Raw genomic sequence first — 22,879 nt, 5'->3', positions numbered from 1 at the left:
TTAGAGACAGAGTCTCACTGAGTTTCTTAGGGCCTTGCTAAGTTCCTGATGCTGTCTTTGAACTCGCAATCCTCCTGCACTCCTAGGATTACAGGTGTGCACCACTGTACCCAGCAACTTGGGAATTCTTAAGCAAAAGTTAAAGTGGCATATTCTGCCATATTCTGTTTCCAAGTGTTGCTTTTATTTTTTATTTGTTGAAATCAAATTGATTAGTTACTCTCTTTAATATACTTGTATTTATTATCATTGGACAGCAATTTTATTACTCATTTTTAGATTTTGAGTAACATTGTCATTGAAATTATATCATTTGTACTTAAAGCTGTTTTATATATATGTATATCTGTGATAGCAAACTGCTTTTTAAATTTATTTTATAAAAATTTTTATCTGTTTTCTCTCTTAAGGATCTGGAGATTGAAAATGAAGATTTGAAAGAGCGGTTGAGAAAAATTCAGCAAGAACAAAGGATACTATTGGATAAAGTCAATGGTTTACAATTACAGTTGAATGAGGTAAATAATCTGCACAGTATTTTTAAAAATCTGAAAACTGTTTTAGTACCTATAATTATCAATAAGATATTGTTACCAGTTGCCTGTCATTTCAGGTCACAATGCTAAAGGAGGTAAAATCAAGTCATTGTCCTGAGGACAGTTGTATCTTACTAGAGGCCAAACCCTTTCCTTGAAGCTTCTAATGTAAATATATAAAGTAATGCAACCCAGATGATAAGTAAGGACATGTGAGGGACATTCAGAGGAGAAAGGAGAGAGCTGTGAGCTGTTGCTTCTAAGGTGGTACTTCCTGCAAGAAGATGGTATTTTGACTGAATTTTGTAGCAAGCAAGAAGGAACAAAGGGATATTCCAGAGAGTGCTATTATGAACAAAGTCACAGAAACAGTGATCTATATTATCTATTGTGTAAAAGTTGAAAATGCAAGAAATATCTATAAGCTATTATTTTTTAAAGAAAATATGAAATCCAGGATAATCATTTCACTCTTTAAATGCATATTTTATCATGTGTATGACTTGTCACAGGTGCCATCTTGTGTGATATTTTTATTTTAAGAGTGGGAAATAAGCCCATGATTGGGATAGCTGTCCTTTTGGTTCTAATTTTCCTCATTATTTTAATATATTTCTCTTTTAGATTTTCCTAAAATGGAATGTATCCAAAAGCAAATTCACCATCTTAACTGGAAATTAGTCATTCCCTTTTTTTTTTTTTTTTGTTCTAAGAGCCCTACTGACTGGTTTTGGTATCTGCACTAACCTTAGAATCATCTCTGAGTCCCCTTTCCTACTGCCTCTCCCCACTACATTGATTTAGTTGCCCTGAGGATAGTCACTGAGATAAAAATTGTGACAGGCTAAACTCAAGATTGGTTACACTTAAAGACTGAATTTTGATTTATAGATAGTGTAAAGTACGCATCAAGATGTGGCACACAGATAAAAAATGCATAAAAATTGATAAGTCCAATTAAAATAAAATGGAGATAATTATTGATAATTTTCAAGAATTGAAACTAGGTGATTGTGTACTTTGAGTATCAAGATGGAACAGAAATATAGATACAACTAAATATTACATTGTAGAACTATATACCATTAGATTTAAAGAGAAGATCTTAAAAGTGGTTAAGAAGGAAAGACAATGTAATTTATATGGACAAAAAGAAAAACCATTAATACCATCAAAATGCTAGCAAAAATGAGCTTCAGCCTAGACTTTTGTTTCCAAGCACTCATTCAAGAATGAGGGCAGAGTGAAGACATTTTCAGATTTCTGAAGACTAAGAGAATATGCCACACGTAGGCCTTTAATAAAATAATCATTAAAGAATGTACTTCTGCATCAAGAAAGATAAACTAAGAGGAAAGTTGTGGGATATAGGAAACACAGATGAGTCCAGAAATTGATAAATTATGTTGGTAAGATTAATTTTTCATTATAAAAATTAAATACTAACTTTGGTCGGGATAACTTCTTAGTTAAGGCAACAATTAGAATACATGCACATTCTTCCATTCACATCTCCACTGAAAGGAGAGTTAAGGGACATTTCAAAAGCATCTCTCAGGACAGGTATGGTAGGAACAGATATCATAGTAACAAAATATTGAATCTGGAAAGCAGATTAATGAACAATAAATTATTAGACTTGAGAAATTTGAATCTAAGGCCAGCAGTGGGGAAAGTGGAATGATTTATAATTCATAACCTCTAAAAAGCTTAGAAGTTGGTAGTGTCAGCTATCTCTGGATTTAGGAATGAAAGCTGAATGAGTAGTTAAAATTCTGTTTAAAAAAAAAACAGGTTCCTAAATACCTGACTCTTTTCATTCAGTTCTAACTGCTCCTCTTTATTCTTCTCAATAGAAGAATATCTGAACTGAGGACACCAAGTGTAGCCAAAGGTGGGTGCACCGTAAGAAACACACTAGGTTAAGTAATAGTGCTAAGATCCTGTTGCTCTGCAAGTGAGTCCTTTACAGCTGGCAGGAGATTGGAAGTCTTCTCAAAGGAATCTTTCCAGCCCAAGGAGGAAACACTTTAAAATGCTGAAATGAAGGGTTCCTTACCTAGCTGGCCCCATCATACTGTCTTGCAGTACAACCCTTAGTCATATACAGGTGTAGACATTTCAGTCACCTCTTTAAGTCTTCACTTTTGAACACAAGCAAAAACCAAGGTGCTGCATATTTATGAGCTGTGGAAGGTAGAGATTTAACACACAGGAGAATGTAAGAAATGGTTTGTGCAGGAAAGCAAGTTTTAAAAAACAAAACCCTAAAACTGACTACTCTTAATATTTTCAGTGACACAAGAAAATATCTCATCTAAAAGGGGAACATTCTGATATTTAAAAAAAAAAAAAAAAAGTGAATCTGGGAAAACGCCCTGCAAGTATAGAAAAAAGATAAAGACTTATCAACTAGAAAAAAGTAGAAAGATTGGAAAACGGAAGAGCATAGTCCAGCATCTAAGTAATAGGTGTTCCAGAAAGAGATAGCAGAGGGGAGAAAATCATCAAAAAGGTAACTAAAGAAAATTTCCCAGAAATGAAAGACATGCTTTTCCACATAGAGAAGACCCACCGTTGATGAAACTAGCAATTGTTGTGAAGCTTCAGAGAATTGAGGACAAAGAAGATCCTACCAACAACTGTCTTCCCCCACTCCCTAAAAGAGTCAGGTAGCATGTTCAAGGATCAGAAATCAAAATGACTCTGAATCTCAACTGTAACATTGAAAATGGAAGACAGTAGAGGATACCTTCAGAATTTTGAAGAAAATAAATTTCATGCTAAAATTCTATCGCCAAATACTCAATCAAACAAGAGGATAAAATAAAGATAATTTCATATACACAAGGTGTATTAGGTGTTTATTAATGTGTAATGTGTTACCCTCAAACTTAGAAGCTTTAAGAGCAGGGTTGGTTCTGGCTCCAGGTCCCTCATGTTGAAGTCAGGCAGTCAACCAAGCTGCAGTATCTGAAGGGCTAAAGGATCTGCTCTGAAGCTAACTGACGTGATGCTTGTTAAAGGGTCCTCATTCCTTGCCATGAGAACTTCCCATAGGACAACTCATGACATAGTAGCTTTTAACAGAAAAATAAATTAGCAATTTTGATCTAGCATATAAAATTAATCCTGAACTTTGGAATTATAGAAGATATACATTCCTTTACTATAAATATAGAAAGATAGTGGCACAGATGTTCACTTTATTGTCCTCTAAATAATACTTAAAGTATTGAAAATGGACTTATTTTGTGTGTATGTGACGTTTTACAATAAGAAAGCTCATACCAAAAAAAGAAGGCCATTATCAATAATTTAGGTGTATGATAATAGCAAAGGATTGAACTATAGTAGAGGCCAGGGGATTGAAGAAGCAGCCGTAGGCAGAAGATATGAGGAGGAAGAGCAGATAGGACTTGGGAAGTTTCTTTTGACTTGAATCAAAAAAGTACATGTGTTCATATATGTATTTTTCTTAAAGAAATATGTGTTATGTAGGTCTCTACATAGAAGAGTAATTGAATTGAATTACACAAAACTTTGAATAATGTAAAAAAAAAAAAAAGTGCTTCTGAAGTCGGTAAGAAGAATGAACTACAGCAGACATGGTAGCACTTACCATTTTCTTCTCACATCCTTGTCTCCAATCTTAAAGACATTTACCAGTCTTTTAAAAATATATTTGCCACTCTCTTATCTTTTGAGATAAACTTTCAAGAATTAAAATACATTTCTTTTTCTTAAATTTAGGAAGTAATGGTTGCTGATGATCTGGAAAGTGAGGTAGGATGCTAAATTTTATTTTAAACATATAAAGTGTTTTGTAAATTTGAAGATAATATTGTAGTAAAGGTTTAAGTCCTAAATTGAGATGAAAAACAAGATTCTATTTCTAGTTATTGCTTAAAGGGAAAGAAAAACCTATGTATGACTTAAAATTGTTTTGAATATTGTTTTCTGTGGAACTTATCATGACATGATGAAAAATTCTAAACATTATAAAGGATGAACATACTAAGATTTAAATAACAGAGATTTGAATTTTTTATAATATTTGTATATATTGCATGATTTATTAGCATATTTATGTTATTAATTCTACTAATAAATTCCACCAGGTTAGAGAATTCATTAACTCCAGTTCTCAAAGGAATTCCTATTTCATGCACAGGGTGATTTTACTCTGTATTTATTCCTTGGTTTTCAGAGAGAAAAGCTGAAGTCCCTCTTGGCAGCTAAAGAAAAGCAACATGAAGAAAGCTTAAGAACTATTGAGACTCTGAAAAATAGATTTAAATATCTTGAGGTATAGAAAACTTATTTATTTCCTATAATTCATAGTAGGTAGTAGTAGTAAGGGGCTTGGCATCAGACTTGAATTTGGATTATAACTCTTTGTTATAGTGTGACCTCAGGATTTTGTTTAAAATCTCTGAGTTTTTTGCCTCTCTGGAGAAATTAGGACTATCTTGCCTTTCTTCAGAGAGTTGTAACGGTTAGGTGGAGTCATTACAGTTGACTAGCATGCTGTTGACACTTAGCTGCAGTTCAGATTCTTTTCCCCAACCTTCTTAGTTGTTTATTTGTACCTTTTCAAAACTTCATGTTTTTACCTGTAAATTTTCAGTGATTATAGTGGCAAGATTAATAATCATATAAATGAAAAGCAGTATGACCAGGGTTGTCTCAGGAAGAACTGTGTGCATGTGGTCTAATTAGAACATCTTGGTGAGAATGGTATATTAATAAAGCTGACATCATATACTCATTTGGTTGAATCAGTTAGTTTTTAGTTTCTTCAAGATCATATTTTTAACTTTTATTGAAATATAATAGACATTTTAAAAGTGCACACTTAAAGTGTGCAAGTTAATAAATTTTCAATTTAAACACATCCAGATCAAGAAACAGAATGTTACCAACACTTAAAGCCTCTCTCACACTTGCTTCTTGTCACTCCTTGCTCTTGCTACATTAAGGGGAACCTCTCTCCAACTTTTAACTGTAATGCCATATTTATATATTGTATAATGTCATTCATCATTAGGGATTGCTGAAAAAAGTGGCTGATTGAGAATGAATCTAATTCTTACTGGGAAATATAATTCCACAGTACTTTAAAAGTGTGTCTTAATTCACTTGTGCTGCTGTAACAAAGTGCCCAAGACTGGGTACTTTATAAAGAACAAAAGTTTATTTCTCACATTTATGAAGACTGGGAAATCCCAGATCAAGGTGCCCTCATTTGCTGTCTGGTGAGGGCCTCCTGGCTGCATCCTCATGTGGTGGAAGTATACGAAACTGTGTTCTCCTTTGGCAGAAGGTGAAAGGGCAAAAAGGGGGCTAAGCTAGTTCCTGGTAGCTCTTCTATAAGGCACTAATTCATTCATGAAGGCAAAGCCCTTGTGACTTAATCACTTTCCAAAAGGCTCCACCTCTGGTACCACCTAAGTTAAGTTTCAGCATATTTTAAGGGACATGCAGAGTAAATTGTTTTCTTTGTAAATAAAAAAAGTATGTGTGCAGCTATGAAAAAAGAATGTAAAGCATGGATGACTTTCACAGATATAATGTTGCATGAAAGCAATCTGAACAAAGAGTACATACTGCACAGTTCTATTTCTATGAAATCTAAAAGCAGATAAACAGATCAGTGTTGTTGGATATTTAATAGAGGCCACCCTTTGGTGAAGGGGTTATAGGCCAGAGTGGTGCATGAAGAAGCTCCTGGGCTGCTGTACATACTCTGTATCTTGACATGGGTTGTGATTACACTGAGTATATGTGGGCAGAAATTATTGTAGTGGGCACTTAATGCTGGTGTACTCAGGCAGCTGAGTTAGGCCTTCATACATTTTTAAAAATAGAACAAAAGTGTTTTATTTATGGCTGCATTCTAAAGAGTGTTCAGAAACAGTTCTATAAGCTAAAACATAAGAATAATCTAACTGTAGGGATTTCTTTTTCACATTTGAAAGGTTATGAAATCTAGTCGTATTTGAAGACTTCTTTTTAAGGTTGTGAAATCTAGTCATAGTCAACATTTTCATAGAACAAATCATATTCTGCTTTGTGCAGTGTATGTGCATTAATGAACACATCAACCCTGTGTGATATGTTTTATTATTATCTGAACTTGATAAGTGAAGAAGCTGAAGAGCAGAGCGGTTTTACCCAGTGAGGGACTTCACAAATAGGAAGTAGCAGAGCCGAAACTTGAATCCAGGTATCTTAACTCACATGCTAGTTTTGCACTTAGAATAGCTTGAATGAGAAAATACAGGTGTATAAACAGGGCCTTTGAAGTAATCATCAAAGTCTGGCACCTGTAATTTGGGTACTGTTTTTACCTTACTTTTCTTCTACTCTGCATGTCTCAGGAATAAGTTGTTTTCTGTAGAGAAACTCTAGTTTTTCAGGTTTGTAACTTTCAATAAGGTCATAATAATCTGTAGAAAAGTTACCTTATTTTTCTTATCACAAAACCAATATGCATTTTTAAATTAGAAAATATAGTCAAACTAAAAGCAGAAAATAGAGACACCTGTCATCTTTGTGCTTTTAGTACCTGACCAATATCTTTGTAGTACTTTGTGCATTATTTGTTTTTCACATACTCATTTAACAGCTTGAGTCATATTGTACATTCCATTTTGTAACCCTTCTTTCAATATAATGGGGCTAGTTTCCTTAGTTGTTACAAATTAATTTTGATAAATTTTCATGCTAGGAATGATTTTTTACTTTCAAGAAGAAAATTACAGGACCTATTTATATGTGACCCAGTATTTATGAAAGCAGCCATTAAAATCTAAGAATAAAATAAATAAAATAAAAACTTTCAATAAAATCAGGCTTTCATGTTCATGATTTTTGCATCCATGGATTAAGTAAACTGCAGATTGAAAATATTTTTAAAATTGCATCTTTACTGAACACATACTATTTTCTTGTTAATATTCCTAAATAACAACTATTTCCATAGCATTTTTCTTGTGTTAGGTATTGTAAGTAATATAGAGATGATTTAAATTATATGGAAGGTATGGATAGAAGTTAAATGCACATACTGTACCATTTTCTATAAGAGACTTGAGCATCTATAGATTTTGGCATCTGTGGGGTCCTGGAACAAATCCTCATGGACACCAAGGAACAACTTAAATATCCATTACTGTATCATCTCACATGTTTAAAAACTTCTTAAACTGCCAATAGCATTACTGTGAGTTATGTGTAATACTTAATATGAAGGTATTTCCCTTACATTTATAGAAAAAATACATGGAAATATGAATATTTTAGAATAAGTATAATTTTATAATCGATGCATTTGTTTTCATTTGAGAAATAAAGATAACAAAACCAAATTAAGGTTTTTTTAACTCCTTGTGTGCATAACCTCGATCCCTTACATCCACATACAAGCCTATTTAGGTTTTTACAAACTCTGATATTAAATATTGCATGGAATGAAGAACTTAAGTAAGCTTAGAGATATTTTTCACACATTTAGAGCATTAAGATTTAATGGAGGTGGCATTAATTTAGCTATGAAACTCTAGACTTTTTATCATAGTAACTTAATGTAAGAATTTGATGTGTAGCTTTTGCTACTAATACTCCCAGAACTTCATCTGCATACACTTATTCTTGAAGTGTAATACTTTAGTTTATATATTAGATTCTTTGTATTTTCCTTACTTGGGAAAAGGAGCAAACCAAGGGTATTTCAAAGTATCTTAAGTGTTTATTGTATTCCTTTTCCTAACTGATACATTGACAGGTTTATTACTACCTTTGTGTGTAGGTCTTTGCCACAGTTTCATTTCCTGCTCTCTGTCTCCTTTTGCTTTCAAAAGTAATCAATATTCTATAAATTCCAAAGGAAAGGATTACACTAATATTTCATAGTCACTGAGTTAGGGTTTCTGCTCCCAACAGTCGTAAAGTAAAATGAGTCCTGGATGCAAACGGGGTACTTCTTTCCTTTTGAGGTAAAGCAGGGGCAAACACTAGATATTGAAAGTTGTTTCAGTTTGTTTGGGGCTCACTTTTTTTTTTTCTATAGAGCAATAAAGTTTTTCCTTGAAACACTTAACTGCTTTTAAATGCTTAGTGAAGTTGTTTATTCCCAGCTGATCTGTCTAATTGTTGTTAGTGCTGTGTCATTTTGTGGGATCAAATAGAATAATACTCAGGAGAAAAAAGGAATGTAAAAAATGTGGTTTTAATGACTGGATCATTTAGAGCTAAACTAGACTTTCAAGAAAATGAAGCAGCATTCACACAAGTGTTTTAATTTATGCTTCTGATTTCAGAGTGATCATTTAGGATCAGGAAGTCATTTCAGTAACCGTGAGTATAAAAATATTGGCTTTGTTATTATGGTTCTCCCAGTTCAAGCGAAAAAGAATATTTATACCTATTTATTTGTCTGATTGTACATAATACTCCTGCTGTTAAACTTTATACACCCACCTGTGTGTTACACTTCAGCAAGTAGAATAGGAAGAGGTTCAGATGAATGCCATGACCTCTACCATAAACTCTGAGAGTCACTGAGGCCCTGTTTTCCTTTGCCACCTGTAGTTTTAAATTGTACATTGTATGAATTGTATGCCAATAGCATTACTGTGAGTTATGTGTAATACATTTGCCTTTTTGATCAGTAGACATTTTTCTTGTGATAGTTGGCTTTTCCATGGAAATAAAAAACAAACACAGTTTTCTGATTTGGAGAAATCAATCTCAATTCAGATAAGCATTTTGTAATTACAAGTTTCATAAATAATTACTTATTTATTAATTATTTTAGGACTGTACATAGTCTTCACTTCGTTTACTCTTCAGTTTTACACTTTCTCTAGAAAATCTATTTTTTTCTTCCTAATGAGTATTAAACTCTTCATTCAGTATAATGATAATACTTATCCTATGAATCTCAGAGAACATATTTTTATTTTGACTGTATATTTTATACTAATTACATAGCCTGTTTAACCATCTTTCATATTTCTAAAAAACAGCTTACTATAGACCTTACATAATTCCTTTATATTTAGTAGAAATAATAAGAAAAATAGATATTTTAGAACAAGAATAATTTTGTTGTACTTCCTGTTTTTTTTGATGGGATAATAAGTGAGGGAGTGATACTAAATGAATATTTATCCTACTTTGGTGTAGATATTTAAGGTGCCATTTATTTGGATTTATTTAGGAAAAGAAGATGTGCTTCTTAAACAAGGTCAAATGTATATGACAGACTCACAGGTAATATTGTTTCTTTTATTTAAAAAACATTTTAAGGAAATATTTGTATCTTTTAAAAAAGAGAAAACAGTCCTATGTATATATTTATTAAATCTGCATGCATTAAGTACAGATTTCATTATCAAAGTTGATCTTGCTTTCTTGAGTTTAATCAAAGCAGATTGCTGTTTGTGGTGCCCTCTAGAGTGTTTGTGGTAGTATTGGCTTAAACAAGATTTGAATTACAGTTTCATTGTCTTTGTTAATGAGCCTCTGTTATTATAGCAGTTAACTCTTCACATTTTCCCATGGAAGGGGGAAAACAGATATGACTAATTTTGAAATAAATTGTTTTGGCTTTGAAATGTATCCTTTCAATTAAATATACATTCTATGTTTTGGAAATTCACCTCTAAGTAAAGCAAGCTTCCAAGAGTTAGAGTATTGGCTTTTTTTCTTACTACTTATTTATCTATCTGCTTTAGGTCCTTATTTTCCAGTACGTTTAAGGTTTGTATTTCTAGAACCTTCTATAGCCTGTAGAACTGATGTATATTTGGGCTGTAAAGGCTTTTATATACCTTCTTTTGTGCAGTCAGAGTGAGTAGACCTAGGTAAAGTGTAAGGCCTCTTTAAGGTGGGAAATTCTAAGCGTCTAAGTGGAAGGAATGGTTATCAACTTACCAGTATTTAAGATTAGGTAAGTATGTGATTTTAATAGAATAGGCATATAAGTTATGAAGCTGTGTGTATAATTTTGGGGGCAATTAAAATAGCCATAAGTCTAAAGATAATTGATAAATTAAAGGATAATTTGGCAGCAGATCCAGGCTAGGAAATTATTCCATGTTGTCAATTTTCTTTCTCTTGTTTCAGAAGAAGACAGTTTTCATTTAACTGCCCATTAAAATAATCGGATGTGCTCATGACACATGGCTTTTATCAATGAATTAGTACTTGTAAAGAGCCTTTATTGTAATAGGCTATATTGAGAAAATAAAAATAGCTAAATTTAGTCCTTCATGATTGCATGTTCTGGTATTTGGACTATTTCACTCAGAAGTTTAATTATACTTCCTCTTTTTGTCAGCACTTAAGAGAGGGAACAAGGTACCCTTCAAATTTTATATGACTATTATGTACTATATTCTAATTTATCTTCCTAAGAAAACTTGTTTCCTTTTTGTGAGTTGACATTCTTTTGACAGCTCTTATACTAGCTGGGTTTATTTTGGTGGTATTTTAAAAATTTAAATAACATTATTTCAGAGTTAACAGTAAGGGTACTCAGAAGTCATATGTCTTATTAGAAGATAAATAATATGTAAGCCAAGCACTGTGGCTTATACCTCTAATTCTATCAACTCAGAAAACTGAGATAGGAGGATGATGAGTTTAAGGCCATCCTTATCAACTTAATGAGGCCCTAAGCAACTTAACAAGACCATGTCTCAAAAATAAATACATAAAAAGGGCTGGAGATGTAGTTCAGTGGTTAAGTACCTCTGGGTTCAACCCTCAAGTATCCCCCCCCCAAAAAAAAAAACAGCATCTGCTAAATAATTTGTAATTCTTAGTACATCATATATCATAAAACATAGAGGTAAATATTTTTTGATAAAATTGATATTTTTGTTTTATAGGTAGGAATTATGAATGGGGAAAGAAAGAGAAAATAGAGCCCAGAGACCACAGCTATTTTTCTTCCTTATTCTGCCAGAAATAGATTCAAGCATACAGAACTCCCAAAATATTTTGAGTATGTTAAAAAAAATCATATTCAAAATTGCTTTTCTTGCCGTAGAAATCAGTGATGTGATTTTTAGTCCTCAACATACCTACTTACTCTGAAAAATCCTTTGACTCCTGATGATGTGCAGCCTTTTCTACAGTTTGGCAAATAAGAAATCTTTGTCTTCTTTAGACTTTTGTGATTGATGCCTTGTTTTCCTTTTCAGTGTACTTCCCCAGGTATGCCAGCTCATATGCAAAGCAGATCTATGTTAAGACCACTGGAGCTATCTTTACCCAGTCAAACCTCATACTCTGAAAATGAAATTTTAAAGAAAGAGTTAGAAGCAATGCGAACCTTCTGTGATTCAGCAAAGCAAGATCGACTCAAGCTCCAAAATGAACTGGCTCACAAGGTGGCAGAGTGCAAAGCCTTAGCATTAGAATGTGAAAGGGTCAAGGAGGACTCAGATGAACAGATAAAGCAATTAGAAGATGCATTAAAAGATGTGCAGAAGAGAATGTACGAGTCAGAAGGTAAAGTGAAACAAATGCAGACCCATTTTCTTGCCCTTAAAGAGCACCTAACCAGTGAAGCAGCCACAGGGAATCACAGAGTAATGGAAGAACTGAAGGATCAGCTGAAAGACATGAAAGCAAAATATGAAGGCGCATCTGCAGAAGTGGGAAAGTTAAGAAACCAAATCAAACAAAATGAGATGTTAGTAGAACAGTTTAAGAGGGATGAAGGTAGGTTGATAGAAGAAAATAAGCGATTGCAGAAGGAATTTAGTATGTGTGAAATGGAACGAGAGAAGAAAGGAAGAAAGGTCATGGAGATGGAATGCCAGTTAAAAGAATTGTTAGCAAAGGTGGCCCTTTCCATTCCAACAGAAACATTTGAAAACATGAAGAGCTTATTATCAAATGAAGTGAGTGAGAAAGCAAAAAAACTGGCAGAGATGGAAAGAGAATATGAAAAATCACTTAGCGAAATTAGACAGCTGAAGAGAGAACTTGAGAACATTAGGGCCAAGTTCGCCCAACACGTGAGACCAGAGGAACATGAGCAGCTCAAGAGCAGGTTAGAACAAAAGTCAGGAGAGCTTGGAAAGAAGATCACTGAGCTAACACTGAAAAACCAGGCACTACAAAAGGAAGTTGAAAAAGTTTCTCTGGATAAGAAGCTCCTCAACCAGCAAGTACATAATCTAACAATTGAAATGAAAAATCATTATGTTCCTTTAAAGGTAAGTGAAGAAATGAAAAAGTCACATGATATAAATATTGATGATTTGAATAAAAAGCTTTCAGATGTAACACAAAAATATACAGAGAAGAAGTTGGAGACAGAGAAATTGCTGATGGAAAATGACAGATTAAGTAAGAATGTTAGCCACCTGGAAACTGTGTTTATACCTCCTGAGAAACACGAAAAAGAGATAATGGCTCTGAAATCCAATATTGTTGAACTTAAAAAACAGCAATCTGAACTTAATAAAAAATGTGGTGAAGACCAAGAGAAAATTCATACACTCACGTCTGAAAACACAAGTTTGAAAAAGACTCTGAGTAGCCAGTATGTACCAGCCAAAACCCACGAAGAGATTAAGACTGCCTTGAATAACTCTTTAGATAAAACTAACAGAGAATTATTTGATGTGAAGAAAAGCTTTGAAGGTATAAATCAAGAATTCATAAAAATAAAGGATGAGAATGAAATTTTAAAAAGAAACCTGGAAAACACTCAGAATCAAATAAAAGCTGAGTACATCAGCCTGGAAGAACATGAGGGAAAGATGCGTGTTATGAACCAGAGCCTAAAGAAGGAGCAGGACGCTAATGCTGCGATCCTGACCAAGTACAACCAAGGCCAGGAAGAGATTGTGACACTGCATGCTGAAATTAAAGCCCAGAAGAAGGAACTTGATACAATACAAGAATGCATCAAGCTAAAATATGCCCCAATTATCAGCTTTGAAGAGTGTGAGCGAAAATTCAAAGCGACAGAGAAAGAACTAAAAGAACAGCTATTAGAGCAGACACAGAAGTGTACTGTCAGAGAAGAAGAGGCCAAGAAAAGCAAGCTAGAGAATGACAAGTTAAAGAAGGAGATTTTCGCCCTTCAGAAAGAGTTAAAGGATAAGAGTGCTCTCATGGTGAATTCCCGTGAAACCGAAAGAGCATTAAACAGAAAAACAGAAGAGCTAAACAAAGAGTTAAAAGACCTGTCACAGAAATACACTGAAGTAAAGAAGGAGAAAGAGAAGCTCATGGAAGAAAATGCCAGACAGGGTTCGGAGATCCTTGCAGCACAAAATCTTTTGCAAAAACAGCATGTTCCATTGGAACAGGTTGAGGCTCTGAAAAAGTCTCTTAATGGCACAATTGAGAATTTAAAGGAAGAACTGAAGAATAAGCAAAGGTGTTTTGAGAAAGAACAACAGACGGTGACCAAACTGCATCAGCTGTTGGAGAATCAAAAGAACTCTTCAGTACCCCTGGTGGAGCATTTGCAGATTAAGGAAGCATTTGAGAAAGAGGTTGGAATCATGAAAATTAGCTTGAGAAAAAAGGAAGAAGAAAGCCAAAACAAAACTGAAGAAGTCTCTAAACTCCAGACCGAGGTTCAGAACACTAAACAAGCATTAAAGAAATTAGAGACAAGAGAGGTAGTTGATTTGTCTAAATATAAAGCAACAAAAAGTGATTTGGAGACTCAGATTTCCAATTTAAATGAAAAACTGGCCAATCTCAATAGAAAGTATGATGAAGTATGTGAAGAGGTTTTGCATGCCAAAAAGAAGAAAGATGAAAAGGATTTAGTACATTTCAGCATTGAGCAAGAAATCAAGGATCAGAAGGAACGATGTGATAAGTCCTTAACAACAATCACAGAGTTACAGAGAAGAATTCAAGAATCTGCTAAACAAATTGAAGCAAAAGATAATAAGGTAGGCACAGTATAGTCTGTGTGGCTATGCACTGAAAACCCCAGAGCAGGACGGCCAGAATAGAATGGGATTTTTTAACCATAGAATTCCACAGACAAGCTGACAAAGTTATTAAATAAGTGCCCCTTTTTGTTATGACTATTGATGTGCAGAAGATCCTGAATTGAAAAAAAAAAAACACAAAAATCAAAAGCATTTTTCCTAATGTTCCTTGGATAGTACAGCCAAGAGTTGAAAAAAATACTGTGATTCACTGGCTTCCTAGAGGAATAGTCAGAATTCAGTGGGGCCAGTATATAGTGCCCCTCCTTTCTTATTGAGTTGAATACTGTACATTCTTTAGCCCCTTATTCTCCTTCCTAAAGCCTATCCTGTCCACTCTAGGCTCCAGTAAAGGGTTCATCTTCTAGAACTCATATTTTGTTTTGGCTTTTCCATGCATTTAAAACATTTGTATTACTGCATTAGACTTGTGTGACTGATCTTTCCAACCAGCTTTGAAGAGCAGGGTTTATCACTTAATTTTCTTTCTTCTCTTTCAATCTCATGGTACAATTTACAGAATAGGTATTCAACAATATTTTGAAACTGGTAGTCACATAATTTCTGCTGTGGACATGAGATGAAGATTGACTACAGTTTTATCTAATCAACAAGTCATTATTAAGTGCCTTCTATATGGCAGCTGCTAGGAACTAGCAATGAGTAAAAGCAGATTCAGACCCAGCACTCCTCACTAGAGAGGTATAAGTACAAATTCTGGCACATCTTTCCATATAATTCAGAATGTAAATTCTCTAACTTTGTTTGGAGGGTGGTTATGAATATGATAGCATATAGTTTAATAGTACATGTTGTCATTTATTGAGCATGTACTAGGTATATATTTATGACCTCATTGATTTTCTTGACTATGAAAGGTTTTTCACCTTTCAAGGCTCAGAAAAATAAAGGAAATTAGCTAAACTTTCCACATCGAGTCTGACTGACTTCAAAGTCTGTGCTCTTTCCACTTCTCTAAAGAGCCTCCCTATTTTTTTTTCTTTCTTTACACAAAGTAGTCTTAATAATACAACTTCCGTAAAGAACAGGGTACACAAGTTAATTTTAGAAATACATGAGCTGTGTTCTTTTACTTTTTACACTTTGTCAGATGGAGATGCCTCTCTGTTTCAAACATTGCCTCGAAGATAGTTTCTGTACCTTCATAGATCCTTTTTTATTATTTGAAATCAAGACTAAGTTCATTCTTAATCTTAGGATGTGTTATATTCTTTAATTCGATACTTTTCTAAGAAATTTACTGAGAGGAATTAAGTCAAAGAAATGCAAATAATATGTTGTATATATTGTTGATAATGATCTTTGCAATATTTCTACCTCATTTTTCTGGCAAAAAAAGAATAAATGTCTCAAGTAAGGATTGATTTCTGTACAAAGGTGTTTGTTATAAAGAATAAGTAAATGATATGTGTTTCTACCATGACTTTTTTCTCTTTTTCAAAAGATAACTGAATTGCTTAATGATGTAGAAAGACTAAAACAGGCGCTCAATGGCCTTTCCCAACTCACATACACAAGTGGCAGCCCCACCAAGAGGCAGAGCCAGCTGATTGACACTCTTCAGCACCAAGTGAAGGCCCTGCAGCAGCAGCTGGCTGTGAGTACCAGACATACAGGCCTTGGCTGGCAGCTGTCTGTCTTAGTTTGTGTGTAAGGCTTTTCTGGAGAGCAAATGGATTTGTAGCTGTGTTCACATCTAAGAATGTAATCATTTTTGCCCCAAATTACCTCTGTTGGGGGCATAATAATATCATTTATTTAGTGCCTAATATATGCCAGGCACTACCTTAAATACTTTACTTATTTTAAGTATAAAGTTTGTCTTTATCAGTATTCTTCAAACAGATTTTATTCCCACTGTTTGATTCTTAAGAAAACAAAGATTAAAATACTTCATGTTTGGGATCATAGAGCTGGAATTTAAACTTGGGATGACCAGTTATCAATCTAGCATCTTTCTCATGCAGTGTGTGCTCTAAAATATTGGTCTACTAACCTAAGGGAAATTTTCATTATCTTCTATCCTTCCGAACAAAAATAGGAATTCCTATGCTTTTATGCTTTATAACTTTAAAGAAGGTATCTGGATTTAGAAGTCCTTAAAGATGGGAGCTCTGGTGTTAGTCCTGCAACTCAAAAGTGAGTGGCATGGAACATTCCCTTTAATCTTTGGCTTCCACATCCATAAAATAGGATGAGAAGCCCCTTTTTAAAATTTTTTTTTTTTTGAGACAGGGTCTCACTAAGTTGTCTGGGGCTTTGCTCAGTTGCTGAGGCTGGCTTTGAACTTGTGATTCTCCTGCCTCATTGCATCCAGCTTGTTCACATTTTTAATTGAGCTAGTACACATTGAATGCAAAGTAAACATGACCTAGTCAAATGCAAATTGTTGCCAATGTTTTCCTATTCTGTAGGATTTGGTTATGAATTGGTTTTGAATAGAAAGAAGTTATTGCTCATAATTTAGATCTGAAATGTCCCCCAGAGGCACATGTGTTAAAGACAGTCCCCAGCTCCATGCTTTTGGGAAATGGTGAAGAGTTTAATAGGTGAGGCCTAGTGGGAGGTCTTCCAGTTATCAGGAGTGTGTCTTTGAAGGGGATACTGGGACCCCCAGCCTGTCCCTTCCTCTCTGTCCTGCTATGAGGTGAAGAGTTTGTTCCCCCGTGCATGCCCTACTATAATGTGTATGCCTCACAATAGGGCCTGAAGCAGTGGGGTCTTCAACCTCTAAATGAGAAATGTCAGATACAGAATTAGGAATGTAATACCAGATTCTGAAGGACAGGGTTCTGTCTTCCTCTATTTGTGTTGCTATAACTGTAAATAACAGACTGGATAATGTCTAATGAACAGTAATTTATATGGTCTGTGGTTTTGGAAGTTGGGAAGTCCGAGGTCAAGAGGCTGCTGCAGATGAGGGCCTTCTTGTTGTGTAAAAGCGGGGCAGAAGGCATCATGTGTGGGTGAAACGCATTCTTCATCAGGACCCCACTCTAGTAATCCAACTCTGTGATAGTGACATTAGTCCATGAATGAGGGTAGAGTCCTCATGATCTAATCACCTCTGAGAATTCCCCACTCTTCACACTGTTGCATTAAGAATTAAGTTTCTAACAGAAATTTTGGGGGACACATTCAAAGCATCCTTGTTTCCCAGGAAGGAATAATTACTGGTGGAGTGGGAGCCTGTTTCAAGAAGAGAGTATTTGGCCTGAACTTAGAAAATAGATGGTGTTTGGTAGGCATAAGGAAAATAGAGGGTCTTCTAGGAAAAGGAAATAGGGTGAAGAGCCATGGAGAAGGAGTGTAAGGTGGCATGGCCCAGCGCAATTGAAAAAACAGACAAACAAAAAAACGCCTTGCCTGAATCTTGAGACTAATATATGAAGCCAAATTGTGGAGGACTTTAAGAACCAAGCTGATGAGTCACTTATAAATAAAGAAGTGCCACTCAGAGTGTTTAAACTAAAAGGAGGTGAGGTAAGAGCTACCTCAGTCTTGGAAGCATGGTAGGGAACCCAGGTTGGTGACAGGGAGATAAAATGAAAACTTTGCCAATAATGCAAAGCACAAGTTGATAAGTGTCTAGCAGGTTCATGCAGTATATGTAAACCAAGACAGTAAATTCATGTTACCTAGGATAAGTGGTATTGCTTTCATGATGAGTATTCTCGCACATTCATTAGAGAAGTTTATCTTCTTTCACGTTATGGAATTCAGTGTCTGGTAGGTCCCAGGTGGTTTGTTCTAAGAAGAGTAGCAGAAGTCCTTTGATAGGTTGCTATTTTGTAGCATCAGGCCCGAGGAGAGCATTGTCACAAGCCTCCACATGTTTGGAAATGTAAATGCTGATATTCTGATATGTCCCATCTTTCCATATTTCTAGGATGCCGACAGACAGCACCAAGAAGTAATTGCAATTTATCGGACACACCTCCTTAGTGCTGCACAGGTGAAAAACTATTGCTCTGTTAGAAAGGGTATTGTTTGAGAGAAAATTAGCTTTTATTTTCAAGTAAATTCATGTAAAAGTAATTGATGTTTAAAGTAGCTGTGTCCCATATGCTTATTTAAAAATAATTGTGTTTCTTTTAATCATGGCTTGCATATCTCCCAGAAAAATTTACAAAGCTATATGGCAACACAACAACTTAAATTTAGTGTTGTCTCCATCTGCTTGTCACTCATTTTTTAGACAGTTTGGCAACATATGATCGCAGAGCACATTAATAGTGTTGCTAGCTGGAGATAAAGCCTTGACATCTACACGTGGCTGTCAGCTGAAAGAGGAGAGTGGAAAGGGCTTCATATGTTTCTTGGTAGCTTAGGAGTATTTCTTTGAAATGTAGAGAATACTAGAGAAGTATGAAGAGGACAAAGAGGGCATGTGTAGAATAGTGATAAGTAAAGAAAACTTGGTCTATTAAGAGATTATCATATTTATTGAGCCTTAAATTTATTGAAGCATAAGCTTACAAATTTTCTTCTTTAGGGGTATATTGAGAACACTGTTTCTTTTTAGATCATATCAAGGAAATACTTAGCATATTAAAATATATTCTTAATGCTCTGTATGAGCAACATCTCCAAAACTGCACGAGCAGCATCTCTAAAATTCTCAGAATAGATTTCTCAGGAAGATGTGTGTACTACAAGAGACAAATGTTAGAGTGACAAGTGAGATACTAGGAATTATTTGGATTTGAAGGGTGTTAGGGCACACTGTTAAATTTTTTTTAAAAAGGGGGGGGAATGAGTGTTGAGAAGAAATTTCAAATGAAGACCACTTTTAAAAAGAGAACTAGATAAAATAATAAAAAGAGAAGTCCTTTATAATATCAAATTCCTAAAATCAAAAGTCCTACTGTTTCTGTAGGTGGAAGGGGAGTCGCTGAAAAAGAATGAAGGGTCTAATAAAAAAAGGCATCCATACTGCCATCTTTTGAGTAGATGGAGGATAACCTGAGATTTCAAAGTTTATTGTAGTTATTAGAAAAAACTGTATGTGGACACCTGAATGGGAAGTTTGGAGGGGAATGGTAGAAGAGCATAGAAAATCTGTGTTAGAGAGGATGTGAAGCACACTGGTATTGGCCACAGGAGGAGGAGCTTGCTCTCACTGAAAGATGCAACAAACTAACAAGCCTTTCCACTTAGTATAATCTACATTTCTGAAATTTGAGATTATTTTCTACTGAGTCCTAATGAAACATAACAAAAGCAATTGGCATTTGAAATAGTCTTGCCTTCTGGCATCATAAAGTTAACTAAGAATTCAGTTTAGTCAACTGTGGCTAATGTTTGAAATTTAAGCATCCTGCTGTTATAAAAACAGATTTCAGAAGCAAAACTTTATATTAATAGAAGTGTTGTGCTGAAACCTATTCAAGTATTTCAACAAGGAAAAAAGAAAAAAAGAAGTAGAGGATTGTTGAAAGCCCACCATATTGACTCATTTAATGAAATCTCTTTCTACTTTTTAAAATCTCTCCTCCCCTCCCTCCTTCTCTCCCTGATTCTTTCTCTTCCTTTTCTTTCTTTCTTCTTTCTCCTTTTCTTTTCTTTAGTACTAGGATTGAACCCCGGGTTCTCTATCACTTTGTTACAATCTCAGCTTTTTTTTTCTCCCTCTTTATTTTATTTTTTGAGACAGGGTGTGTTATTTGATCCTTCTGCCTCAGCTTCTAATAGCTGCAATTACAGGCATGTACTAGCACACCTGGATAAAGTGTTTCTTTTAAAATACAAATCACATCAGGCATACACCTGTAATTCCAGCTACTTGGGAGGCTAAAGCAGGAGGATCTCAAGTTCTGGACCAGCTTCCAGAATAACCCAGAAAGACCCTGTCTCAAAAAGCATTGGGGATGTAGCTCAGTGGTAAAGCACTCCTAGGTTCAATCCCCAGTACCTCCCACCTGCGCTCTCACCCCACCCCCCCAAAAAGGTCACTGTGCATGTACAATGATGGTCAACCTACTCAGTAACAGGGGAGATACAAATGAACAAAGGGCATTGTTTTTTTTTTTTTTTTTTTTTTTATCTGTGGGATTGGTACATATTAAAAGATGACAACCCATAGTGTTGGCCATAGTGTGAGGGAAATAGGCATTTATATCCTGTATGGATGGAAGTATAAATTGTTATAATCTCCGTAAGAGGGAACTTTTGTAGTACTTCACAAAATTAAAATATGAATCAGCTCTTCAACCCAGCAATTTCTTCTCTAGATATTTGTCTGTAAAGGTTGGAAATACATTTAAAGTATTTTCATCTTTAGGGAAATAGGTAAAGAAATTTAATACAAAGAGAAATTATACAAATATTGATTAAGTAGCTCTAGTGAAAGATGTCTATGACACTAAGTAAAAAAGCAAGTTGTAAAGTGATATTTATTTTCTGATCACATTTCATATGAAAACATAATGTGAGTATTATTTCCCCTCAATTATTTAGAAAATTATTTAGGAAAAAAAAAATCCTCAGCAGTGGCAGCAGCAGCAACAACAATAACACAAATATGTAGTTGACTTTGTTCATTTGGACCTTAAGCTACCAACCATTTAAAGCCATTATTAAAAAAGAGTGAGAAGCTTGTCCATTTGTTTTCTGTAATAGATGTTAAAATCAACTAGTGCATACTACTTATTGACTTTTTTTAAATTTTCACAATAGAGCTGTTCTTTCTTTTCCATTACTTCCTGTAGCCTATCACAGTGGTGAGGGTTAACATGGTTTAGCATGGTGGTGAGGTTTAGCATGTGGTCAGTCACAACCTCTTGGGCCCTTCGATAAAGGCTTTGACTTTCGATATCTATGTAAACAATGATGACATGAAACGTTTCTTTCTCTCAGGGTCACATGGATGAAGATGTTCAGGCAGCCTTACTACAGATCATTCAGATGCGGCAGGGGCTTGTGTGCTAGCATTAGTACCGAGCAGCCCCAGTCTGACTTCTCCTCCTGGTGCTGAGCATTCTGTGTGCAACTCTTACTCTTCTGGGCCTGACTCTGCTACTGGAATTAAAATAAAATATATTTTGTTCCATTAATAGGGTTTTTTTTTTTTAGATGAGTATGTTACTGAGTTTTTCAATATCAAGTTCAATCTTATATTCTATATATGTTTATTTTACAGTTTGCAAACCACATAACACTTTGCCTTGCACTAACTACGTACCTTTGAGCTACTTAAAATATGAGCCATCAGAGTGGTTCCGTATGAAGAGGGGTTAGGCAGGAATATTTGTTTAAAGATTTATTTAAGAGAAAGTAATTTGTTTGGTGACTACTTTTAAGTGTATCAAAAAGATCTTTTAGTTGATCCTGAGCCTCATGTAGTTTTAAGGCATGCATAGTAACTTGGCTGGCCAAGTTCTGTCTTTATTGAGATAACTTAATGAGAGACTTTAACTTCTTTTGGAGGTACAGTATTTTTCTTATGCTAATAATTTTTATGCCTTTTAAAGTAAATTTCTTTTCATAAATGTTTTGTAGTGCTAAGTTACATTTAGATTAAACATAGGGGTAAAATATTTCAGGAATTTATAATAAAGTTCCTACATAATCTTTACAATGATGTCTTCATTTTTTTTTTAACCTGTGGTGACTTTTGTTACCACAGTATTTGGAGAAAAATGATATGCTAGATTTTAAAGTGTCAAAAAATTTATAGACTTTTTTTGAGCAGTTACTTTGACATTTGCTGCTGTATTATATCAAGCACTCATTATACATGCATCCTCCAGATGTTTCATACTTATAGGAAAATTATATTAATGACATTAATAATGTGAAATACAAAATTAGTATTAGAGAATTGATTTTCAAAGACATTTTAAGTTAGACAAAAGTGCAGTAACACAGTAAACTTTATAGAGAGCAAGAAAATAATGAAATAGGACATGTTTATAGTAAATGATATAACTGTTTTTATTGATTACATCTCATTAAGGAAAGTTTATATGTTATTTTTATTAATATTTTATTTACCATTCAGACCAAAAATTTAGCAAATAGCTGAACAAAGTGATCATTTTGGCTGACTTTTCTTTAATTGCAAAATGTGCCTTAGCAAAGTCTTTCACTACCCTGAACCAGACATGTTTGTCCCATCTCTGCATAATGGGGAAAAAAGACCATCAGAATAGCTTCTCAAACCAAAGAATAAGCCACTGTATTTCTTCAGTATAGAAACAATGGTGAAAAATCAGAATTGGATTTATTTTTAATTCTCTAGGTAGACACATAGTTTACATAAGCAATATCTGATTTCTTTAATTATATACATTGTTGTCTTTTATCCTGGGTTCTGTTTAGTGACTTTTAGGTCAC

At 34.5% G+C, this 22,879-nt stretch overlaps 1 protein-coding gene across 4 annotated transcripts in view; it reads left to right on the top strand.

The window, feature by feature from the left end:
* Uaca (uveal autoantigen with coiled-coil domains and ankyrin repeats) overlaps positions 1-21,597 on the top strand; it is a 100,505-nt gene extending 78,908 nt beyond the window's left edge. For all 4 annotated transcript variants that reach the window (XM_027926006.2, XM_071608433.1, XM_027926007.3 and 1 more), the window contains 9 exons: positions 411-518; positions 4,290-4,322; positions 4,747-4,845; positions 8,861-8,897; positions 9,763-9,815; positions 11,753-14,479; positions 15,987-16,139; positions 18,432-18,497; positions 21,401-21,597. In XM_027926006.2, coding sequence (XP_027781807.2) covers positions 411-518; positions 4,290-4,322; positions 4,747-4,845; positions 8,861-8,897; positions 9,763-9,815; positions 11,753-14,479; positions 15,987-16,139; positions 18,432-18,497; positions 21,401-21,472 — 3,348 coding nt within the window. In that variant the 3' untranslated portion in view covers positions 21,473-21,597. The remainder of the gene's footprint in view (positions 1-410; positions 519-4,289; positions 4,323-4,746; positions 4,846-8,860; positions 8,898-9,762; positions 9,816-11,752; positions 14,480-15,986; positions 16,140-18,431; positions 18,498-21,400) is intronic.
* The last annotated feature ends 1,282 nt before the right edge of the window (positions 21,598-22,879 follow it).

This window comes from Marmota flaviventris, chromosome 2 (assembly GCF_047511675.1).
Source record: "Marmota flaviventris isolate mMarFla1 chromosome 2, mMarFla1.hap1, whole genome shotgun sequence".
NCBI classification, from domain to species: domain Eukaryota; kingdom Metazoa; phylum Chordata; class Mammalia; order Rodentia; family Sciuridae; genus Marmota; species Marmota flaviventris.
Note: the sequence above shows the minus strand (reverse complement) of the source record. Positions and strands in the feature narration are given on the sequence as shown.